The 25,575-nt window shown below is 41.6% G+C and overlaps 1 protein-coding gene across 2 annotated transcripts in view; it reads right to left on the reverse strand.

Annotated features, from left to right (window-relative positions):
* Tbx20 (T-box transcription factor 20) overlaps positions 1-25,575 on the reverse strand; it is a 58,485-nt gene that overhangs the window by 20,983 nt on the left and 11,927 nt on the right. For both annotated transcript variants that reach the window (NM_001401090.1, NM_001108132.2), the window contains 2 exon segments: positions 13,525-13,601; positions 22,883-23,041. In NM_001401090.1, coding sequence (NP_001388019.1) covers positions 13,525-13,601; positions 22,883-23,041 — 236 coding nt within the window.

Below are 25,575 nucleotides of genomic sequence, written 5' to 3' on the forward strand. Positions count from 1 at the left end.
TGTTATTAGGAGTTTAGAAGATCATAAGGATCTTGTTCTAGTAAATGGATAGTCCATTGAGGGATTTTCATTGAATGGGCTACTATGGTGAGGCCTCAAGTGAAAGAAGCAGGTCACTGGGCGAGTTCTTTTAAAGGGTATACCTTGTACTTTGCCTTCATGAGAACCATGAGGTATGAAAGGAACCTCCTCTGCCACACAGCCCCACAGCCATGACACACAGTCCCCACAGCCATGACCCTCTGCCTCACCTCAGATTCAAAGTGACATAGCCTGCCAACCATGATCTGAAATACCTGAAACTGAACTAAAAATCAGTCCCTACCGATGTAAGTGCTCCCAGGTACTTTGCTACAGAAACATAAATTGATAACACAATGCATGAAGATCACACACACACAAACACACACATCACATACACACACACAAACACACACATCACACACACACATACACACACATACACACACACAAACACACACATCACACACACATACACACACATACACACACACATACACACTCATACACACATACACACACACATCACACACACATACACACATACACACACATACACACACATACACACACACATACACACATACACACACATACACACACATATACACACACATCACACACATACACACATACACACACATACACACACATCACACACACAAACACACACATACACACATACACACATACACACACATACACACACATCACACACACACAAACACACATACACACACATCACACACACAAACACACATACACACACATCACACACACACAAACACACATACACACACATACACACACACATCACACATACACACATATACACACATACACATACATCACACACACATACACACATCACACACACATACACACATACACACACATCACACACACACATACACACACATACACACATACACACATACACACATACACACACATCACACACACACACATACACACACACACACATACACACATGGCCTTCCAGAACCAATTGTTATATGTTCACTAGCGAATTGGAGTCAAAAGAATCCAACTCCAATTGCTGGAGAGAGAAAGGGAGCAATGAGTGTGTGAAGAGCTAAGGCTGCAATGATTGTGCTTAATGTTTGACAACAGCAAGGAAAACAAAAGAGCTCTGGGGATAAAAATCTGGCAGATTACCTAAATAAAGATTACTGGTTGATGAAGGCTAGTGTGAGGAAGACTCCATTTCCCGTTTTCTAGGATAAGAAAGTTTATAGTTTCATTCACATCCAAAAGTACAACAATGCCAAGCAACCAGAGCTTCCAGGGACTAAGCCACTACCTAAAGACTATACATGGACTGACCCTGGACTCTGACCCCATAGGTAGCAATGAATATCCTAGTAAGAGCACCAGTGGAAGGGGAAGCCCTGGGTCCTGCTAAGACTGAACCCCCAGTGAACTAGTCTATGGGGGGAGGGCAGCAATGGGGGGAGGGTTGGGAAGGGAACACCCATAAGGAAGGGGAGGGGGGAGGGGGATGTTTGCCCGGAAACCGGGAAAGGGAATAACACTCGAAATGTATATAAGAAATACTCAAGTTAATAAAAAAAAAAATTAAAAAAAAAACAGCGAAATATTGATTTCACAATTGTTTTATTCTAGAATTTAAAGGTAATGATCTTACATTTAAAGGCAATAGTTATTGAAAATCAATGATTGTTAGGGAGGGGAGTTTGTGGCGAGAAGGCTGTGTACCATGTTGTAGACAACAGTGGTTTGGGGCTTTGCCTTCCATATGAGACTCTGTTTTACACAGTGGAACTTGATCCATTCTGAGCCTAAGTGCTAAGGCTCTGTACCACCATTGCCACCAGTGGTCTAACCCAACCATGCAGCATAGATTGAAGAAAGAGCTACAGAAGCAACAACAATACCACTTATGGTGCTACTAGGTTACCTCAGGGACTTGCAGCACATCAGACTATATATAAAATGAGTCTGTGAGATTGCCTGCACATGAGAGCAATGCACTCAACTGAAACATTTAAAACAGGGAGTATAACATGGAGAGGCAGTACCAGTCAGACATCAGATGGCCTAGACATCCAAGCCTCAATTCCTATGGGCAGGGCTGGAAACATGGTTCAGCAGTTGAGCGCATATATTATGCATGCATAAAACCCTGTCTCAGTTCCCAGCACCCACATCAGGAGGCTCACAGTCACCTGTAGCTCCAGTTCCATGGGATCCAACACCCTCTTCTGGACTGTGCAGTCACCTGCATGCACATATACTCAGGTATGCACACACACACACACACACACACACACACACACACACACATTTCTTTTGTCTATATGACAGTTTTCATCTGACAGCTCCTCAGTTGACAATACCTCACCTGACATCTCCTCACCTGGCAGTCTCACCTGACATCTCCTCACCTGGCAGTCTCACCTGACATCTCCTCACCTGGCAGCCCCTGCCACTGAATAGCCTGACTGGGTTTAACAACTCTTACAGGACCACCTTCCATGACTCTTACAACTCTTTCATGTCTGCCGTCACTTTCAGCAAGGCTCTGTAGAGTCTTAAGGCCACATTAACCCTTCCTTGTCTACTCTTTCACTCAAATATCATTGTATGAAGTGTCATATGTGACCTGAATGTTAGTGATATTGTTCATTACGGTTAGAATAGAATACAGAATTTAGGTTTGCCCTCTAAGTTAACTCGAGACTGTTTGGGCGGTTAAAGCCTAAGGAAATGATGGATGGATAGAGCTTCTGAATAACTGTTGGTAAGCCCTGACTGTGGAAGGACATCTCCATTGCTGGCATAACCCACTCAGACAACTTTGGGTTTTTCACACACTGAACTGGCTTTGATGCTCAGCTGTGACAACTCATGTGAATAATGACAGAGCGTCAATCTCACTCAGTTTGTCACGTGTATAAGATAGACATGAATGTCTTAGCAAGCCCTTGTTTGGAAGAGTTACAGAAGTGCCAACTCTGTAACTCAGTGTTCAACACATATGAAATGATCCTGTTAAAGTACTAGGAACAAAGCAAGTTAAACAAGACTCAGACTTAGTAGCAGCCGCCACAGGATCCAGCCTCAGCTCACAGATAACCGTGCAAATAACTGTCAATAGATTTATAGACGTTTAACTTTGTATTAGAAAAAGCAAAGACCCTCACACATTTTTCCAGAAAGATATTTTTAAACACACATCACCAACAGTACAACTTACCAGCAATAATACTTGGATATTAATACAACCAGACACTAAGTTCAGACATCAAAAATACAATGCAAAGACTTCCATCATTCAGACTTAAGGGCAGCAAGTCCAATGCCAATAGATGGATGATTGGGGGACATAAGTGCTCCCATTTAACCTATGCATGCTAGAAGAAAGGTAAGCAGACCAAAGTGTCTAAAGCAAATAGGCAAGAGTGATGATGGATGGACGCCCTAGGAGACAGGGTAGAGTTCACTGGCCTTTGGTGAGTAGAGTACCATGTGTAGGGGAGACGTCCTGTCACTTAGAAAGTCACTCTGACTGCTCTATTTAAAGTAGACTGAAGGACAGAAAGGGTGGAGCCAAACAGATCAAGCAGAAAATTAATGTCATAATTTTAGGAGAAAGGGGAATATTGTGACTATCTGTGTGGTGTAAGCAATGTGGTAAATATTTGGAGTGACCTGAGAATATTTTGAAGGATTAGATGATTAGAGACATCAACTGATTGAAGACAGAAAAAGAAGAGTCAAGAGTGACTTCCCAGGTGACTGGCCAGAGCATGGGGAAAACTCAATCGTGACTGCATCAGGAACAATGTGATGTCTGTGTCTTTTATCCATGAATTCAAGGGAAGTTGGGTGGGGGCTAGTAGCACAGCCTATTCTGGGAGCATTGTCAGGGAAACAAAGCTACACACAACAGTTTACTACTAAGGCTTTTGAGTACAGTTCAGATGGGCTATGGGCCCATGTTTGTTTCTAAATTCAGGATTGGGATAGCCTTCCTTAAAATTTTCACTAGCTACCTTGTAGTCATTGCACTGAATGTTGCAATGTCATAGAGCCAATTTAAAACCTGGAAATGCCAAACTATGTTTCATCATGAGATGACATTATATTAAGAAGGTAAACATGAGTAGTCCCAAAGGGACCTCTTAACCTACAAACATATCAGTGTCCTCCTGAAAACTTATATATAAATTCAACAGAAACACAGTCAAAATCCCTATGACATTTTGGGGGAAGACTTTTCAAATTGTTCTGGAGATTGGATGCATATGGATCAAAGCTTATGAAGAAACTTTAAAGGGAACAAGAAAATGGAGATTTGACATCTCAGACATTTGAGTATTTATTTATATGTATCAATTAAAGAGAAGGACAAAAGCAGCAGCTCGCAAGACTGGAAGACATGGTACAGATAAGAGTTTGGAGCCAGCACTGTCTCCACCCGTGCTCCCTGGAATAGACACAGGTCTCTAGACCCAAATCTCACCCAGAGAGAGCTGGACTCCCAGGAGTGCTGACACACCTAAGATCACAGGCCCACAGGTGCACATGAGGGACAGGCTCCAGACAGACACAGCAAGTCCAACGAAAACCAGAGATAACTAGATGGCTAGGGGAAAGCACAAGAACCTAAGCAACAGAAACCAAGGTTACTTGGCATCATCAGAACTCAGTTCTCACACTACAGTAAGTCCTAGATGCTCCAATACAATGGAAAAGAAAAATTAAGATTTAAAATCACATCTCATGATGATGATAAAGGACTTTAAAAGGACATAAATAACTCCCTTGGTGAAATACAGGAGAACACAGGTAAATAGATAGAATCCCTTAAAGAGGAAACACAAAAATGCCTTAAAGAATTACAGGAAAATGCAACCAAAAAGGTGAAGGAATTGAACCAAACTATCCAGGATCTAAGAATGGAAACAGAAACATAAAGAAGTCACAAAGGGAGACAACCCTGGAGATAGAAAACCTAGAAAAAATTGCCGGAGTCAGTCACCAGCAGAATAAAAGAAATAGAAGAGAGAATCTCAGGTACAGAAGGTACAATGGAAAACATTGACAAAACAGTAAAAGAAAATGCAAAATGCAAAAATCTCCTAACCTGAAGCATCCAGGAAATCCAGGACATAATAAGATCAAACCTAAGGATGATAGGTATAGAAAAGAGCTAAGATTCCCAACTTAAAGGGCCAGTAATATTTTCAACAAAATTATAGAAGAAAACATCCCTGGTACAAAGAAAGAGCTGCTCATGAACATACAAGAAGCCTAGAGAACTCGAAATAGACTGGACCAGAAAAGAAATTCCACCCTTAACATAATAATCAAAACACCAAATGCACAAAACAAAGAAAGAATAATAAAAGCAGTAAGGAGAAAATGTCAAGTAACAGATAAAGGCAGACCTATCAGACTATGAAAGCCAGAAGATCCTGGGCAGATGTCATACAGGCCCTAAGGGCACACAAATGCCAGCTCAGCCTATTGTATCCAGCAAAACTCTCAATTAACATAGATAGAGAAACCAAGATATTCCATGACAAAACCAAATTTACACAATATCGTTCCACAAATCCAGCCCTACAAAAAATAATAGAAAATTGCAACACAAGGTGGAAAACTATACCATAGAAAGAGCAAGAAAATAATCTTCTTTCAACAAACCCAAAAGAAGACATCCACACAAACGTAATTCCAACTCTAAAAACAAAAATAACAGGAAGCAACAATCATTTTTTCTTAATATCTCTTAAAATCAATGGAGTCAATTCCTTGATAAAAAGACATAGCCCAACGAACTGGAGAGATAAACAGGACCCAGCATTTTGCTACATACAAGAAATGCAGTTCAGTGACAAAGACAGACACCATCTCATAGTAAAAGGCTAGAAAAAAATTTCCAAGCAAATGGTCGCAAGAAACAAGCTGGAGTAGTCATTCTAATATTGAGTAAAATCAACTTCATAATCATGAAAGGAAAAAAATCTATCAAGATGACTCTCAATTCCAAACATCTATGCTTCAAATGCTAGGGCACCCATACTTATAAAAAAAACTTTACTACAGCTCAAAGCACACACTGCACATCACAAAATAATCGTGAGTGACTTCAACGCCCCACATTCATCAATAGGCAGATTATGGAAACAAATTAAACAGAGATACAGTGAAACTAACAGAAGTTATGAACCAAATGGATTTAACAGATATCTATAGAACATTTCATCCTAAAACAAAAGAATAAACCTTCTTCTCAGCACCTCATGGTAACTTCTCTAAAACTGACCATATAATCAGTAACAAAGCAGGCCTCAAGAGATTCAAGAAGATTGGAATAATCCCATGTGTCCTATCAGATCCTAAGATCTTCAATAACAACAAAACCAACAACATTAAGCCCACACACACATGGGAGCTGAACAATGTTCTACTCAATGATAATTTGGTAAAGGAAAAAATAAAGAAAAAAAATTAAAGAAATCAGAAATTAAAAGGGAGATGTAAGAACAGAAACTGAGGAAATCGAAAAAAATCATCAGATCCTACTACAAAAGACTATACTTAATAGAAATGAAAAATCTGAATGAAATGGACAATTTTCTAACAGATACCAGGCACCAAAGTTAAATCAGGATCAGATAAACCATCTAAACAGTCCCATAAACTCTAAAGAAATAGAAGCAGTCATTAAAAGTCTCCCAACCAAAAAAAAAAAAAAAAAAAAAAAAGCCCAGGACACAACAAGACAATCTTTCATTATGATCAAGTAGGCTTCATCCCAGGGATGTAAGGATTGTTCAATATATGAAAATCCATTAACATATTCCACATATAAACAAACTCAAAGAAAAATACTTCATGATCATTTCATTAGATGCTGAGAAAGCATTTGACAAAATTCAATACCCCTCTGTGATAAAAGTCTTGGAACGATCAGGAATTCAGGGCCCATATCTAAACATAGCAAAGCAACATACAGCAAACCAGTAGCCAACATTAACTAAATGAAGAGAAACTTGAAGCAATCCCACTAAAATCATGGACTAGACAAGGCTGCCCACTCTCTCCCTACCTATAGCCAGAGCAATGAGACAATAAATGGAGGTCAAAGGGATACACATTGGAAAGGAAGAGGTCAAAATATCACTATTTGCAGATGATACGATAGTATACTTAACTGACCCCAAAAGTTCCACCAGAGAACTCCTAAGCCTGACAAACAACTTCAGCACACTCGACTGGATATAAAATTAACTCAAACAAATCTGTAGCCTTCTTCTACTCAGAGGATAAACAGGCTGGGAAAGAAATTATGAAAATGATACAATAGTCACAAATAATATAAATACCTCAGTGTGACTCTAACCAAGCAAGTGAAGTATCTGTATGACAAGAACTTCAAGTCTCTGAAGAAAGAAATCAAAGAAGACCTCAAGAGATAGGAAGATCTCCCATGCGGATGGATTGGCAGGATTAATATAGCAAAATTGGCCATCTTGCTGAAAGTAATCTATAGATTCAATGCAATCCTCATCAAAATTCCAACTCAGTTTGTCATAGAGTTAATAAGAGAGATTTGCAAATTCACTTGGAATAACAAACAAACCAGAATAGTGAAAACTATTCTCAACAATAAAAGAACTTCTGAGGGAATGGCCATCCCTGATCTCAAGCAGTATTACAGAGCAATAGTGATAAAAACTGCATGGTATTGGTACAGAGACAGGCAGGTAGATCAATGGAATAGAATTGAAGACCCAGAAGTGAACCCACACACCTAGGGTCACTTGATTTTTGACAAATGAGCCAAAACCATCCAATGGAAAAAAGACAGCATTTTCAACAAATGGTGCTGGTTCAGTTGGCAGTCAGCATGTAGAAGGATGCAAATTGAACCATCTTATCGCCTTGTACAAAGCTCAGGTCCAGGTGGATCAAGGACCTCCATATAACACTAGATACACTAAAGAGAAAGTGGGGAAGATCCTTGAACACATGGACACAGGGAATTTTCCTGAACAGAACACCAATGGCTTATGCTCTAAGATGGACAAATGGGACCTCATAAAACTGCAAAGCTTCTGTAAGGCAGAGGTCACTGTCATTAGGACAAAACTGCAACCAACAGATTGGGAAAAGATCTTTACCAGTCCTATATCTGATAAAGGGCTAATATCCAATGTATACAAAGAACTCAAGAGGTTAGACTCCAGAGAATCAAATATCCCTATTAAAATAAAGTACAGAGCTAAACAATTATCAACTGAGGAATATCGAATGGCTAAGAAGCACCCAAAGAAATGTTCAACATCCTTAGGCATCAAGGAAATACAAATCAAAACAACCCTGAAATTCTACTTCACACCAGTCAGAATGGCTAAGTTCATAAACTCAGGTGACAGCAGATGCTGACGAGGATGTAGAGAAGGAGGAACACTCCTCCATTGTTGGTGGGATTGCAAGCTGGCACAACCACTCTGGAAATCAGTCTGGTTGTTCATCAGAATATCGGATACAGTACTACCTGAGGACTGGGCTATCCCACTCTTGGAAATCTACCCAAAAGATGCTCCAACAAGGACACATGTCCACCATGTTCATAGCAGCCTTATTTACAATATCCAGAAGCTGAAAAGAACCCAAATGTCCTTCATTGGAGGAATGGATACAGAAAATGTGGTACATTTACACAAAGGAGTACTACTCAGATATTAAAAACAATGACTTCATGAAATTCATAGGCAAATGGATGGAACTCGAAAATATCATCCTGAGTGAGGTAACCCAGTCACAAAGGAACACACATGGTACGCACTCACTGACAAGTGGATATTAGCCCAAAAGCTCGGAATCCCCAAGATACAAATCACAGGCCACATGGAGCCCAAGAAGTAGGAAGACCAAAGTGTGGATGCTTCAGTCCTTCTTAGAAGGGGGAACAAAATATTCAAGGGAGGAAATACAGAGACAAAGTGTGGAGCAGAGACTGAAGGAAAGGCCATCCAGAGACTGTCCTATCTGAGGATCCATCCCATATACAGACACCAAACCCAGACACTATGGAGAATGCCAAGAAGTACTTGCTGGCAGGAGCCTGATACAGTTGTCTCCTACGAGGCTCTGTCAGAGCCTGACAAACACAGAGGCAGATGCTCACAGCCAACCACTGAACTGAGGGTCCCCAGTACAGGAGTTAGAGAAAAAACTGAAGTAGCTAAAGGGGTTTTCAATACATAGGAAGAACACCCTTGGCTCCAGCTGCAGTTGTAGCAGAGGATGGCCTTGTTGTGCATCAGTGGGAGGAGAGGTCCTTGGTCCTGTGAAGGCTTGATGCCCCATTTTAGGGGAATGCCAGGACAGGGAGGTGCAAGGTAATTAGTGAGTGTAGGGAGGGAGCACCCTCATAGAAGCAGGTGGGGGGATTGAGTAGAGGGTTTCCAGAGGGGAAACCAGGAAAGGGGATACCATTTGAAATGTAAATTAAAAAATATCCAATTTAAAAAATTTGGGGTTGGGGATTTAGCTCAGGGGTAGAGTGCTTGCCTAGGAAGTGCAAGGCCCTGGGTTCGGTCCCCAGCTCCGAAAAAAAGAACCAAAAAAAAAAATTTGAAGGCACAGTGGCAAGAGCCTTTAATCCCAGCACTCAGGAGGCAGAGCCAAGTGGATCTCTATGAATCTGAGGTCAGCCTGGATGGCCAGGGCTACAGACAGAGAAACTCTGTCTCAAAAAATATTGATACACAATCAAGGGAGACTCATAATTAAGTGAACAATTAATGTACCAGTAATATATAACATAGACAAAACAGAAGGTGATATGTCCATTTCATATCCTATCAAAACAAATCCTTTAATGAGTCAAAAATTCAAATAGCAAACTAGAAATTTGATGACTCGTGTTAACTGTGAGGTTGAAAAATCAGAAATCGCCTGGGAGACTTGCCTCTGGGCAAGCATGTGGAGGAGGAGTTGACACTAACAACTGAGGTAAGAAGACCCACATCATGTGGGTGGTGGACAGAGAAGGGAACTGAGCAGGAGCAAGTCAGTATCCACCCCTCTCTATTTCCTGGATGTGATGTGACCAGCTACCTTGATCTTCCTGTCAGAAAGAACTGTACCTTGAATGGGAAGCTGAAATAAACCCTTCCTCCCTTAAAGGTTTTTGTCATGGTATTCATGAGATATATACAATTTTCATAGGTCAATAAGAGGAGACAGACGAAGCAAAATAAATGGAGCTCGGGAAATAAATAAGCCAACACCTTAAAGAAAATTTGTATTTATCCTATTATATTAGCAAAAATGAAGTGGTGAGCACCCGGTTTGACAGGGTGCAAATAGATGGGCAGTCCGTCTTTCTTCCTTTCATTCATAATGCTCAGAGAGGATCTTTCTTGGAAAAGCTTGGCTGTGTGTTAAACATATTTGAGAATATGTCCCTATCCACTCACTAGAGTTACTTAACTGGGAAGATTCAAACAGATAGAAATTAAAATGGAGGCTACCAAGACCTTGGGCTGAGGGGAGAAAGAAGGAGGGTGGGATTGAGCATACCATCTCTTTGTGATAATGAGAATATTCTGGAACAGAATAAAGATGGTGGTTGTATGACATTATGAATCTACGTGATGTCGCAGAATAGCATACGTAAAAATAGTTAAATGATTTTCTAGATCATACGACTATAAAGTTTATTAAATAATTTCTTATTATTAAACACTTCAGTTCTCTCCTAAAAATGTTGACATGTAAAATAGAACTATAGCAGAAGAATAAATAAAAGCACATTTTTTTTCACCCAGCATTTTTATCTGTGGTTATTTATCGTATGATCACAATCAGGACTACACGTAAAAAAAAAAAAAAATTCCTTCCAGGCATTGTTCATAATGGAGAAAAAGAACCCTAGATGACTAAAATTGTGAAAAATATGACAATCATTTAAAAGTATACATATCCTGCAGGGAAAATGTTTTTAAAAAAAAAACAGTATCACGTGACTGGTGCCCACATAGGAATGTACCTAGGCGAGTATGCAGACTGAAGTCTGTGCCTCCTTTTGTGTTCTTTCCCTCCTTTCAATATTATTTTGTTGGTTTTCTTTTTTTTCTACAGTTCAGCAGGAATATTTTGTTGGTTTTTTTGTTTTTTTGTATTTTTTGTTTGTTTTGTTGTTGTTAAGTGGTGAAGGGTGGGGCTACAAAGGCACTTAATTTTGAAGAAAATATCCTAAACCTTTCCCAGTTATCTTTCCCTCTTCAGAAGCAGCAGTGAGCTTTTATGCCACCCCCAAAGCAGGAAGGAGTGGTGAACAGCAACCAGCAGGAAGCTGTCCTAGGCTACTTACTTACTATGTGGAACCAGCAACACTTTTTCCCCTGGTCTACAACGCCAGAAATTGACTTCTCCTAAGTCATCGCTTAAGGCTTTTGCATCGCGCTTCTTAGCTGGCCGCCAGCAGTGATAAAGACATTAGTTTTCTTTTACAAATCAGGAGAACTCTGATCCTGCACAAAGTCGCTGAACGGGAAGGGCAGATAGGACACATCGACCTAAGTAGAGCCTTCTAAACCTAAATTCAGAACAACAATGATACTTCACAAAGCACCCGGAGCTGACAGCATGAAAAGGGCCACACTGAAGTCTACGGGCGCAGGTCCGGTCCTGAAGGCATTTTGGTTTGATTGTTGCACACAGTAAGTTATAAATCTACAGCAGGAAACTTGAAATCATTAAGGTCACATATTTATTACATCGTATTCAGTTAGGTTAGAAAAATGCGGTATCTGTCATCATGTCATAAAAAAATGTGTTTTCCTCTCAGATCTCTTCGGAAGAAAAGCTCCCAGGATTGATACAGATAGGACTGTTTTCAATCAGTTACAAGGAACAATTCAATTACTACGTGGTTTAGTGCAGTAACTGACTCCAGACTAATTTAATTTCTTTAGGTCTCTAAAGATCAATTGATCTGATTTGTCCCATCCCCAAAGGCTATTTAGGAAAAATTCGGACTTAAATACCTGGAAATGAAATCCAAAACCTTGGCCAGTTTCACACCACTTAGGTCATCTTGCAAACTTTCAGCTAGTCACGTCAGAGTGCTCTTGTGGCCTTAGGACCATCTCCAGCCACTTAGCTTCCCATGCGAGTGAGTGCTCCCAACGTCAGGAGGCTTATTCAATAAATGGAAAATGTGGCCACATGCATTATCAAATCTGCTGTGCTAAAGGGCAGCCAGGCTGGGTACTCCTATCTCATGAGCGTGTGTGCAACCACGGGGCTATTTTTATTCTAAAATCTGTTCTCAAAGTCCATTCGAAGTTGCTCAGACAGACTCTAAAGGACCAGATGCAAGACTCATCTGAGACGAGAGACTTAGAAACATTTTTTTCACGTTAGATTTACAGCGTGCTTTTATAAACGTCACTGTCCACAATTTTCCATCAAGCCTGCTCCCTGAAGCTTACAATAGATGTCCATCCACCAGCCTAAGGTGTGTCCCTGATTTCGCCACCTCTGACCCATTGTCAGACTCTCCAGTAATTAGTCCTTTTTTTAAACCAAACTCTCTGGCTCCCTACACAGCCTCTACATCTGTCCTTGGATTATACCTACCACTCACGCTGTCACTTAGGCAGGTTTAAGAAGAGTCAGAAGTTGCTAAAACATAATTAGCCTTTCATCTGAGTTGCCAAGACAAGATGGACAGAAGTGTCCATGGGGTAGGCAATAAAAGGAATAGCAGAAATGGGTAGCAGTTGACAAGAGAGTCACACAAAGACATGAGGGCACAATAAGTAAGGGGTCTGATACCTATGGTGTGTCCCACCCAATCAGCAAATATATCAGACCTAGTATGAAGATGAAGGATGAAAATCACTGTGAGCATAAGTAAACAGTATAAATAAGCAATTGGGTCAAAATCTCCTTAAAAACGTTTCAGCGTTAATATTGAGCTAATAGCTATGGGTTTCAGTCACTCAAGGACCTCAAGCAACAATGAACAACTGTCATTGGGAAGGGGTTAAGCTTCACATGCATAACTATTTCTTCTTACAGGACCTCAGATTTGATATTTCTGCTACTAAAGATAGCAGTCTATCTTACAGATAGAATTGTGTGGCCCTGCATTAAATTACATCTCCTTGTTTCAAAATTCCAAATCACCTTTATAATTTTGTGTTATCAAAGACATCCGTTCGGAAGGCAAATGTGCCAATCAGTAAGACAGGACAATCAATTATAACTGGGACCTGGTCTCTGACCATGGCAAAGCCCAAATCCAGCATTTGAGAAAGCCGGAAGCAGCTGGGGCTCTTACAACGATGGAGTTTGTGGTTGGAAGGGGAGGTGCAGAGACTACGAACTGCCAGATCGAAATTCATTGGCATTAAAGGGGACTCGTTCTTACAACCCGCCCTTTATCTTATCTGGACAAAAGAGCAAGCAGAAAATTCTCGTTACCTCTCGATGTCAGTGAGCCTGGAGGAGTCCCGGAATCCTTTGGCAAACGGATTGCTGTCTATTTTCAGCTTGGTTATCTAGAAAGAAAAGAATGGGCACAAAACAATCTCATACCAAGGTCAAAGAAACAGAATCGGAAATAGTCCATTAATTCCCCAAAGCCCCCAATAGTACAGTGGTGCCTACTCGCATCATGAGACACAGTCTGAGTGAGGGACAAGTGCTCAGGGATACTGGGCCATGACTGAGATAGCAAAGGCTTGGTGGCCTTTCAGGCAAGGGTACCTAAGAAACTAGATTGTGAAGTTATTGTAAATGCTAGGGAAAGGCTAGGACTCAACTGGGGAAAGGAAAACTACCTAGATGAGAGAACTGTGTAGAATATGTGTGTTGTCAGGGAGGGAAGAGTAAAAGTAAAGACACTGTCTCATTCTGTCTGGGCAGCATCTCACAGTTAAGTTTACAAGCATGCTACTAATGCCATGAAAGGTAAAAAGACTAAGTGGCCAATGATAGCCCATGTCCAATACTGTGCTGATACTGACACCTTTACGTAAATACAGGAAATGAAGCCTTCAACATATTAACTTACTACCATTATTCTTTGCATTTCACTAAATAGAATCAAATCAGTCATTTTGTCAGCCTTCCGTTCAGTGTTACTCAATAGCTATGCTTCTGTAGAAACATTTACTTTCTAGTAAGAATCAGTGTTAAGTATCTGCATTGGGGGATTTATGACTCATACAGTATTACCATCAACACACAAAGACCCGTTAGAGCCTTTGTATCACACCTCTGCTGTGCACGCATCAGGCTGTGGAGCAGAAATCAAAGGAAGCACTGACTAAAAGAGTCAGACTAGAAAAATTCCTGTTAGCACTTAAAGGGACCTCGCAGATAAGCAAGCCTCAACTGATACATAGATGCAGAGGGGCACAACCAGTGCCTGGACCCAAGTACAGCCTTTTCCTAGCTGCATTACTGGCACGGAGGCCCTGCAACAGTTTTAGCTTGCAAGACCAAAGCTGGACTATAAATTCATCTTTGGAGGGAGACACACACAAAATATTCTGAGCAGGGAAAAAAAGAATTATGGAGTGAGGGATATCCTCCTTTTTCACACTGAGGAGAAAATAGTTAAAACAAAGTATGAAATATTACTTTAAAAAAGAATCAGGCTGTATCCAAAGTTCATTTGCAACCATGTTATCCTTTCTCTTCTCACCTTAAAGGAGACGCCATTTTCTTTTCAATCTTTTCTCAATGTGAACTACATTTGCAAAGATGCAAAGAAGCTTTCGCCTCCCATAAAAAGCCCTCCATCACACAGATGAACCAGGTCGATATCCCTCTCTCTCTTCAACACTGGCAGGGCCTGGAGGGAGCCTGTGACTACCATCGGCCTTGAGGGTCACCTGAGCTTGAAACTGGCTCAGAACATGCACTGGAGAACTGCAGGTAAAGGTTAGTGAAGTTTTTTTTTTTCAGCAAAAAAATGGGGATATTGGTAAACAGAGAGGGGGATGCCGTACAGATAAGCCCTGTTTGCAATGACTAGCAAGAGCTAAAATAAGCACGAAGTCTGAACTGGCTTCTACAGTGTGCACATCAACACTTCAGGAGAATCTCTTCTCATGGGGCTGCCTCTCCTGAAGACCTGTTTGTTCAGAACTGAATTTCATCTTTCTACGTAAATTGTACACATCTTTTAAAGCCCAAACAACCAGTGTGCTCTGAAAGTTTATGTTCCAGCAAGATTTAAGTCTTCAAGGGGAAAAGAGTCACATCTTTCTACTCAGCAACTGTAATTTAGAACACTCTACCATGCGAACATGTCTTACAGTTCCTGAAATATCTGGGCAATCATTAACCAGCACCTATGTACTGAAGATTGGCTGGCTTTGGTGCATGGTGACAACACCAGGTAAGGGATAGCTGCCTTGCCTTGACAGAGCCTAAAACTCTATGGAGCAAATGTAGAGATGCACAGTGAAGAACCCTGGGAGCAGTGTGTGTCCATTCCAAGGTAGTGACACTAACGGCATCTCAAACCCAAATGAAAACCTTTAACTATGGGACCAAACAATAAGGCAAATCTTGCTCGAAGTAGCACATTCTAAAATTGAAAAGGGGTTGGATTGGCCAGTCAGGAACATTGTCTGGAGGTAATGGCAGATGGCGTGTCTAACACAGAAGCTAACAAAAGATCTCAAAGGCTTTTCTCTTCGATGTGAACCATAACAGTCTCTGTCTGGTTGCATGTAAACTGTGCAAGAGAAAGAAGTGTCTTTGTCACGATGGTCGTCTTGTTCTGGAAGGGATTCAGAACAAGTGTACTTGGTTTTCATACTCCCAGGGTTAAAGTTCAGAGGCTTTGAATGAGGTAAGCGTGGCTAACATCCTCCAGAGCCAGGGTACAAGTAAAGAAATGCATGTCACTTAATGTGTCCCTGGTCTAACATTACCGCTCTGACTTGGTGCCTGGAAATGAACTAATGTATTTCTTTACGTCTTTGAATTAGTTTTCACCATTAAAATTATTTACCACTGATATTTTTAAATGTTGCTTTTTATAACCTTCAGTGGTGTCAATGTTACCTTTTATTCTCCATGTTTTTATATAATCTAAAACGTCAGAAAAAAAACTGAAATAAGGCATGGTCCCCTGTATAACCAGCCTTACTACAAAGGTGCAGTGATGGTTTAATTTAGAGCATTAGTTAGAAAGAGAATGCAAGACAGTTAACTAGTTAACTAGTTAACTAGTGTTTACTCACTCTCTGGATGACTTGGATTAAACCCAGAAAAACAATCCCTGGTTTTGAGCATCAGAGAAGGAAAAAAAAAAAGCCAGGTGAATCAGGGGTTGGGATTGTGTTATCCCAGTGACTACTGCAGCATAAGACTGTGGTTAAACTTGAGGACCCACCTCATGCAATTCAGCTCAACCCCAGACGCAGCAGACAACCATGGTAGGAATTGCAGGCAGGGTTGCTGGGCTTTATATTAAGAACAAACCAGGGGTTGGGGATTTAGCTCAGTGGTAGAGCACTTGCCTAGCAAGCGCAAGGCCCTGGGTTCGGTCCCCAGCTCCGAAAAAAAAAAAAGAAGAAGAACTTATCTATAAACACACACACACACACACACACACACACACGCACGCGCGCGCACACGCACACACGCACACGAGAACAAGCCACCAAATTATGATTTAATAATTTTACAGACTAGGATAAACTGTGCTGCTTGAAAGCATTCTATTTTTTTTTCTTATTTCAAGATAAAGCACACATGGCCACACACACACACACACACACACACATACATTGTGTGTTGGGTTTTTTTGTTTGTTTATGTTTGTTTGATTGTTTTTTTTGTTTGAGACATGGTCTCTCTATATACTCCTACCTGTCCTGGAACACAGTATGTAGACTAGGCTGACCTCAAACTCACAGAGATCAGTCTGTCTCTGCTTCCTGAGTGCTGGGAATAAAGGTTTGTTTCACCATACCTGGCCGTAAAATAATTTTAAATAATTTTCACATACTACACAATAACAGACCATAAATGGTCCAATAATGGTATTTAAATTAAAAGCATGAAAACTTGCTTCTGAAAGTATAGTCTTGCCTCCTTTGTAAACCGGGGAAAGTGGAGAGAGAGGCTATGAAAAGGGAGGCGAGGAAGTGGCCGGGTGAGGCGACTGCACCTGGACCTGTGCACAGGGACCCGTGCAACTCCTGCATGGGGAGTCTGAAGCAGGCAGTGCTGCTGACCTATGTCATCCTCCCCAAAGGTTGTAATAAAGGGAGGATCAAAAAAGAACCAGCCACCGAATATCATTTGTTCCAAAACCAGAGACAGCTTTTTAAAATGCTTTTTGTAAGATTTATGTTTTATTTTACGTGTATGTGTGTGTGCCTGGGTGAGTTGAGGTTTACTACATATGTGTGGGTAAATACAGGGACCAGAAGTGGGCATCCAAACCCCTAGAATTGGAGTTGAAGGTGGTTAAAAGTTTGCAGATATGAATGCTGGGACCCCACCCCCAATGCTCTGCAATAAAGAACCCTCTTTATTGGACCGAGCCCCAAATCAGTTTTTTATTATTTACTTTGTTTATGAGTGCTTTTTCTGCATGTGCACTTGCAGGCCAGAAGAGGGCATCGGATCCCATTACAGATGGCTGTGAACCGCCATGTGGTTGCTGGGAATTGAACTCAGGGCCTCTAGAAGGGCAGCCAGTGCTCTTGACCACTGAGCCATGTCTTTGGGTCCCAAATCAATTTTTTTTCTTTATGTATGTGAAACCCTGAAGTTTGTATGCTCAACTACATGCAAAGACATGTTTTTATTACAATTGCAGTGACACAGAGCACAATGCATATGCTAACCAGAAAATACTTTTATTTTTACTATTGCTGTATTTGTAAGTAAATGTGTGCACAGTTAGAGGGCAGATCGTTGACACCAGCAGCTGTGCAGAGAAGGGCGACTTCACAGTGGTTATTATTTCCTAGCAGAGCAGCAAACTCTGAATCCAGCTGGGGTCCCAGTCATAGGTATAATTGGCCCTTGGAGACCATTTCTCCAATTATCAGGAAAAGATCTGACCAAAGGCATTTAGAAATGAAACCTGACCTACACTTCAACTCCACATCAATGATCTGCCGGCTCAAAAACAATGTATGACCTTTAAATCGTAAATTATAAAATAGTTTGTTGAAAGTGTAATGTATTTAGCGTTCATCTAATAATGTAAAGAAATGCGATCATCCCTTGCAAAAAGAAGAAAAAAAATGGGTAAAGAAGGCCCCATTTTCATTAATTCTAAATAAAACTACTGGTCTCAATAAGAAGGTCTCTCTCTCTCTCTCTCTCTCTCTCTCTCTCTCTCTCTCTCTCTCACACACACACACACACACACACACACACACACACACACACACAGTCTTTGGGGAAGTTTGATTAGAATTTAGCAGACATAAAAACAACAATCACATCAAAAGTTTAAGACAGAGAAATGGGCCCAAGTGGGAGCTTTTGAATCATTCCTCCTTTGCATTGTATTTCTCTTACTGTGTTTACTGTAGGAAAATTAATACACACCATGGGACAGTGAAAACACAGTTGACTCCAGGAGACCTAGAAGCATGTCAAGAAGACCAAAAATGATCATCTCTGAACTGATTTCTAAGGAGACCTGTATCGGTTTTATCCACTGAAGGAAACGTATCAGCCATTTGCGCAACTGCCCTTCTATAGCAAATCACAGCCATGGATGGTTTTATGCTAAAGACTGTTTCAAAGACGGATTACAGAAATAAAATCAGGGATCTATTGAGAAAGGCGCTCCTCCTGGGGGCTCTTTGGCACTGATGGCCCATTATTATACTTTATGATGCCATCAAAGATTGACGGATTCTTGTGACTAAATTTTGAACCCACCTGTAATATCAGTTATAAAAATAAACTTTAGTGGGAGGAGTAATTACTGCCAGAATCTGCATTCGTTAGCATTTTAACTTATTTAACACAGTAGTAACATTTTCAGATTCAGCTTTCAGAATCACTTAGACGTGATTACTTTGTTGGCCTTGCAATGTCACGAAAAAAGACATAAGGCCTAGAAGATCAAGCCATCTTGATGGGTCTGGCACTTATCAAATATGTAGCCTTGGGTGCCTGTCCTAACCATTCTGGGCTTCAGTTTCATTATCTACGAAATGACACTCACTGGACTTCCATTGGCGATTAATGTCAGAATTAAATAAGATTATTGAGAAGGATATGGGAGGACTTTTCTAAATTAAAAATAACCATCTTAGACCATGAATTTTAGTTGAAGCTTGTAACTGGGGTGGGAGGACCAAGGTCTCAGTGGGTATTACTGGTTCATACTAAAATCCAAATGGACTGACTACCGCATAATATTAAGGGGCGTTTCTAATAAATAACCATCTGAGATGTGACACAGGCAATGTGGACACAAAAATAATTCCCTCACTCCAGGGACACACTTACTGGAGTGGTTGATAAGATAAACACAGTAGTGTCAAATGGCAGGGCAGAAAGGACAGGGAGTGGAAAGACTGAACCAAACTTGGAAAAAGTTAATTACGAAGCCTGAGTGGAGGGTGTATAGGTTCACCTCACCACTTACTTCTAAGGCTTTGTCTTGAACACTGAAGTTTCTCTGAGTAAATAGTTCGATGGAAGAAGTAATTCAGTGAGATTAGCACACGAATGCACATGGTATGTATTGGCTGAAGAGGGCTCAGCTGACCCTCTAGTTGAGAATGGTAACTCACATATTCTCTCACTACCCTCTAATATTCAGCCACTCACAGATAAATAGTCAGTATGTTGGGGGGAAGATGATATCTTGAATCCCTCTGGGAAGGGATGTCTAAGAGTCCGATAGAGCCAGGAGCTAAGAGGGGGAGAGTTCTTTCCCTCTGAGAAAGGGCACTTAGCTCAAAGGTCTAGGGCTCTAACCACCTTGGTTCAAATCCATGCTGAGCACAGCAAGCCACCTTCAGGGATTAGTGTAGCACATGCCTCAGTTTCCCAGCTCTATGCTGCATAATAAAAATGCTATTTCTCTGCGTGGATAATATTCCTGCAAAGATTAGTTAAGAAAACATCCTTTAAGTGTTGCTTTGTATGATAGCAAGTGCACAAACCTTTCCTTCCTTATACGATCTAAGCAGTGCGGCCGAAGACCTAATGGTATTTATTTAGGATTGCTCCTGGGCTGGAGAGATGGCTCAGTGGTTAGGGGCACTGACTGCTCTTCCCAAGGTCCTGAGTTCAAATCCCAGCAACCACATGGTGACTCCCAACCATCTGTAATGAGATCTGAAGCCCTCTTCTGGTGTGTCCGAAGACAGTGGTAGTGCACTCATATATAATGAATAAATAAATCTTTAAAAAAAAAAAAAGGATTGCTCCCATGCCTATTAAAACAAATCCAGAGCGCTCTGTGTAGAAACTTCCCTTCTAGTTTATTCTAACTCATCACATCTCATGTTTTTAAAACAAAGAAACTTGTAATTTACTTTTCTAGTTTCGGCCCCTCCCTCTTAGAGGGAATTCTGATAACAGCATTGAGAGTTTCCGTATAACAAGTTTTTATTTCCTCCCAAAACGGCAACGCAATTTCTCGAAGTGTCCTACATGCATTTTTGAATCAGAGAACTACCCGTTAGTGCGAGTGAGTAGAATGTTTCAGGATCCTTTCTAAATTCCTAAGACCCACTTCCCGAGTGCTTGCAAATACAGGTGAGACCAGCTTCAACTGTCCAGATCGTCAGGGCTGGAGGGTGTTCAGACTCTGGTCCTACTCACTGAGTTTTACCTGGATGTTTTCTGAAAGTCTCTCCCTTCATGTTATCATTTTGGAGGTCAAAAGAGGTAACACTTTGTTTATACAATAAGGTGATTTACATAACAACTATAAATCGATTTATCTTAGCAAACGCACCAAAAAATTTTAATTTGATGTATTTGTGTGTGTGTGTCTGGTGTCTGTGTATGAGTGTGTGTGTGTGTGTGATGTGTGGTGTATGTGGTGTGTGTGTGTGTGTCTGTGTGGCGTGGTATGTGTGTCTGTGTATGTGTGTTTGTGTGATGTGGTGTGTGTGTGTGTGTGGTGTGGTGTGTGTGTGGTGTGTATGTGTGATGTGTGGTGTGTGTGTGTGATGTGTGGTATATGTGGTGTGTGTGTGTATGTGTGTCTGTGTATGTGTGTTTGTGTGATGTGGTATGTGTGTGTGTGTGGTGTGGTGTGGTGTGGTGTGTATGGTTGGTGTGTGTGTATGTGTGTGTATGTGTGGTGTGTGTGGTATGTGTGTCTGTGTATGAGTGTGTGTATGTGATGTGTGGTGTATGTGGTGTGTGTGTGTGTGTGTGTGTGTGGTGTGTGTGGTGTGTGTGGTATGTGTGTCTGTGTATGTATGTATGTGTGATGTGTGGTGTGTGTGTGTGTGTGGTGTGTGGTGTGTGTGGTATGTGTGTCTGTGTATGTGTGTATGTGTGATGTCTGGTGTGTGTGTGTGTGTGTGTGTGTGTGTGTGTGTGTGTGTATGTGTGTGTGTCTCTTTTCTAGGGATCTGCCTCAGGACATCAGATCACACACATCTCCTCCTGCTGAGCCATCTCTATGGCACAATCACTGGCATTTTAAGGACCAAATGTGGGTAAGCACTCTTGGTATCCCTGAATAGTCCGACCTCAAAGTTCCCAGGGAATGTTCATATACATCATCACATGTGACTTTCCTGCAATTCTCAAAAATAGTCTGGTTGGTTCTTAGCCCCAGCTTAACAGTAAGGGAAATGGCAGACTTAGTTGTGAAATAAACCCCAAGCTCATGTAGAAGTTATGCGCACGTGAGCCTTCTCCACCTGCTCTGGCCATTCCTCTTTCTTAGGACAGGACTACCTGTGCTGTCAGCTTCCTCCCGCCTTTCCAGAGCCTCTGCATCGCCCCTGCCTGACCCACCCAGCCAAGCTGGATGCTCGGCCAGCAGGTGGCCCATGATCAGCATCTATGTAGACCGAACAACACACCAGCTGCATGATAAGAGGAAGGCAAGCATCCTGGCTACTTACAGCCAATCAGACAAAAGCAAGGTGACGTGCTCTGAGCAGCCTAGCTGTTAGTTAAACTAAAGGTTTGAGCACATTTTACTACATACACTCAGAAGAATTCTACTCCCTGACTTACTCAACTGCAGGAAAATTACTCAGCCTTTCTTTCTTCCCCTCAGCTTCCTCCTCATTCTGTATCAAACTGATGCTTCAAACCTGTCGACCTTTTCCTGACTAAGAAAGAAGAAAACATTTGAGCACGTGCCTAACAGCACTTGGCCTTAGAGGGAGATTGATCAGTGTTTACTACATCTAAATCTTATGCAAGAAAACAGTGCTCACGTTGGAAACACAGAGCATGACCACGAATTTTAGAAAACTATAACCTGACGTTATAACTGGTATTTTGATGTCAATGAAATAGGATTGCAGCTTATTATTTAAAGAGACACCCACACCATTTTCCTTATCCTAGGTTGTGGCTAAGCCGGTTTCTGGAAGCATCTCGAGTGTTAGTAATTTGATCAGCTGTCTGCAGGGTACTCGCAGAAGGCACAGTGGTTTGGATTCAGGTTAGGGGTCGGCCACGAAGCAGCCTGCACTATAGAAAGAAGGTCCTGCAAGACAAGCTGGTGCTCCATACAATCTCAGAGGCTGCGACGCTCGTGTTCATGAGCTCTCTTTCTCCGAAGCAACTTCCGTTTTGAGTGCTGGGGGAAAAAACACCCGTTCAGGAACTGAACTGTCAAGGACCCACTCACCAGTTGGTTCTGGTAGGCTGTGACTGCTGTGAAGACTGTCTCTGGAAAGATGAACGTCCTGAATTCTTCCGACTTCAGATTGAGCAAGGAGGCCGTGTGGTCTTTCTTCTTTATGATGTGCACCCTCGGCTGGTACTTATGCATTGAATTCAAAATTATCTACAGTGAAGAGATGGGGAGTCCTGAGTGTTCGCATCCTCCACCGGTCTATCTAACCTACAACATCAAGTTCTATTCTAAGATTAGAACCAACTGCTTCCTTCCTCTGTCAAGCCATTTTCATACAATAACAGAGCCATCACGGTGAACCACATTTTACCAAAACAACTGCAAATTACGTGAGCCCCCTTCTAAGATGATTGGGGCAGGAGCCATTCAGAAGGTACACTCTGTGTATTAGCTTATTTTAGTGTGTGTGTGTGTGTGTGTGTGTGTGTGTGTGTGTGTGTGCATGCCTCTCTGTAGGTGTTCCTGTGTATATGAGTACATGCGCCTACGCATGTGGAGACCAGAGGTGAATGTTGGATGTTTTCTGAAATCCCTCTCTACATGACAGATTCCCTCACTGAACCTGGAGCTCACTGCTAGAGAGACTAGGGGGTGAGCTCTCGGATCCATCTGTCTCCACGCTGTACCCCTGCCCTGCTGAAACTTGGCTTTTATCATCCTTGTTGCAGGCATCCCATCTCAGGGCTTCCTGCCTGTGTGGCAGGCATATTATCAACTAAACTATCTCCTTGGACCATGTTTTATTAATTTTTCAGAATCAAGCCATGGGCAAGTGAGATGTCTCAGTGGGTAATGGTGCTTGTCTCCAAGTGTTAATGGTTTGATTCCTGGGAGCTACATGGTGGAAGGAGAAAACAGTTTCTGTAAGTTTTCCTCTGGGCTCCACACATGCTCTGTGGCATGAATACACACACACACACACACACACACACACACACACACACACACACACACAAAGAGAGAGATGATAGATAGATAGATAGATAGATAGATAGATAGATAGATAGATAGATAGATAAAAATTAATAAAAGGGGGACTGGAGATACAGTTCAGTGCTTAAGGGCACTTGTTGCTCTTGCAGTAGACATTAAGCGCTATTGCCAATAGCCATGTGGTGCCTCATAGCCATCCATAACTCCAGCTCCAGGGGACCTGATACCTTCTTTCACTTCTGACTTCCACACAGCCATCAGGAAGGACCTTGGTAAACTCACATGCAGGCAAAACACTCAAACGCATAAAATAAATGAATTAAAATTAACAATAGTAACAACAAATCTAAAATATTTTGGGAGTTTTCTGGTCTAGTTCCAGCATAAAATGTATATTTATGTTTTCTAAATAAAAAAATATTTTCTAGGAGGTCATACTGTGCTTCACAGAGGAAAACATAAAACGACTTAGAAATGCAGTATTGTATTAGGCGGTGGCGGGTTAAAACATCTCGAATCTAGGAGCGAGCAAAAAAGCTGGTGCTAACCTCCATCATGAACCATAGTGAGAATAGAGGAACTGTTACTTTTATTGTTTGTGTACAGTTACCCATGGAAGCCAGAAGAGGGCACTAGATCCCCGTGACCTGCAGTTACAGGCATTCATGAACTGCCTGACACAAGTGCTGGTGTCCTCAAGACAGAGCAGCAAGTGCCCTTCAGCTGCTGGGCTGGCTGGACATCTTGCTCCCTTGGGAATTACGCAGGACTGAAGAAGGGCTTACAAACGTAACCTGTGTTGTGACAACTTCTTTGACTAGTACCTTTCCCTTTTAAAACTAAATTTTAATCACTGCCACGGCCATCGTCCATTCTATTGGTACAAAAAGTTGCAAGTCCTTAGCAATGATATGTCTCAATTTAAAAGGCAGCTAAGAAATAGTATTTTCGTTTATCCTTCCTTTAATTAAAATATAAATGTTTGCCACTGTACAAAATGAGCAAAGAAACTCTTTTTTGCTCTGGTTTGCTCCGTGATTTGTTTATTTCCAGGAAGGGTTCCACTTTGTACCCCAGGCTGGTCTTAAAATCTTGCCAATTCTCCTGCCTTGTCTCTTGAGTGCTAGGATTACAGAAATGACCTATGACACATTTGGCTGAACATAATTCATTTTTAGGTCTAAAATGTCTCCCGCTTGTCTCCACCGACAGACAGCTATTTAAATGTACAGAGCTGCTCTGCCTTTTGGGGGTGGGGGTTCAGCTGTACCCTGTCCTCAAACACTGCAAATCCCTGGTCTCAGGAAGCCCCCTGTATGCAGTGCATGAGCCACTAGGAGATGCTTGTTTCGGGACACTGCGGCTGAGGGGCCCCTTGCTTTCTTGGCTAATGTGGACAGATATGGTGCGGGGATCGGGGGGTGGGGGGACTTCCGTTGAAGGTATTTACAAACTATCCACTAAATACCAGGTTAATTGGTACGTGGTGGACATGTGCATCTTTGGGTGGTGTCTCAGCAAATGTGAACAACCTCACATTGGACCAGGAGTGATTGTGCACACCTTTACTGCCCTCACTCACAAGACAGGCAGTTGGATCTCTGTGAGTTTGAGTTCAAGGCCACTCTGGTCTACATGGCGAGTTCCAAGATAGCTGGGACTACATCGAAAAGCCCTGTCATAAATAAATACCTTAGATCAGAAGTATTGTGCCTATACTGATCATGTACACTTTTCCTTGTCTTTATTCC

The sequence above is a fragment of the Rattus norvegicus genome, chromosome 8 (assembly GCF_021556685.1).
Source record: "Rattus norvegicus strain SHRSP/BbbUtx chromosome 8, alternate assembly SHRSP_T2T, whole genome shotgun sequence".
Lineage (NCBI taxonomy): Eukaryota > Metazoa > Chordata > Mammalia > Rodentia > Muridae > Rattus > Rattus norvegicus.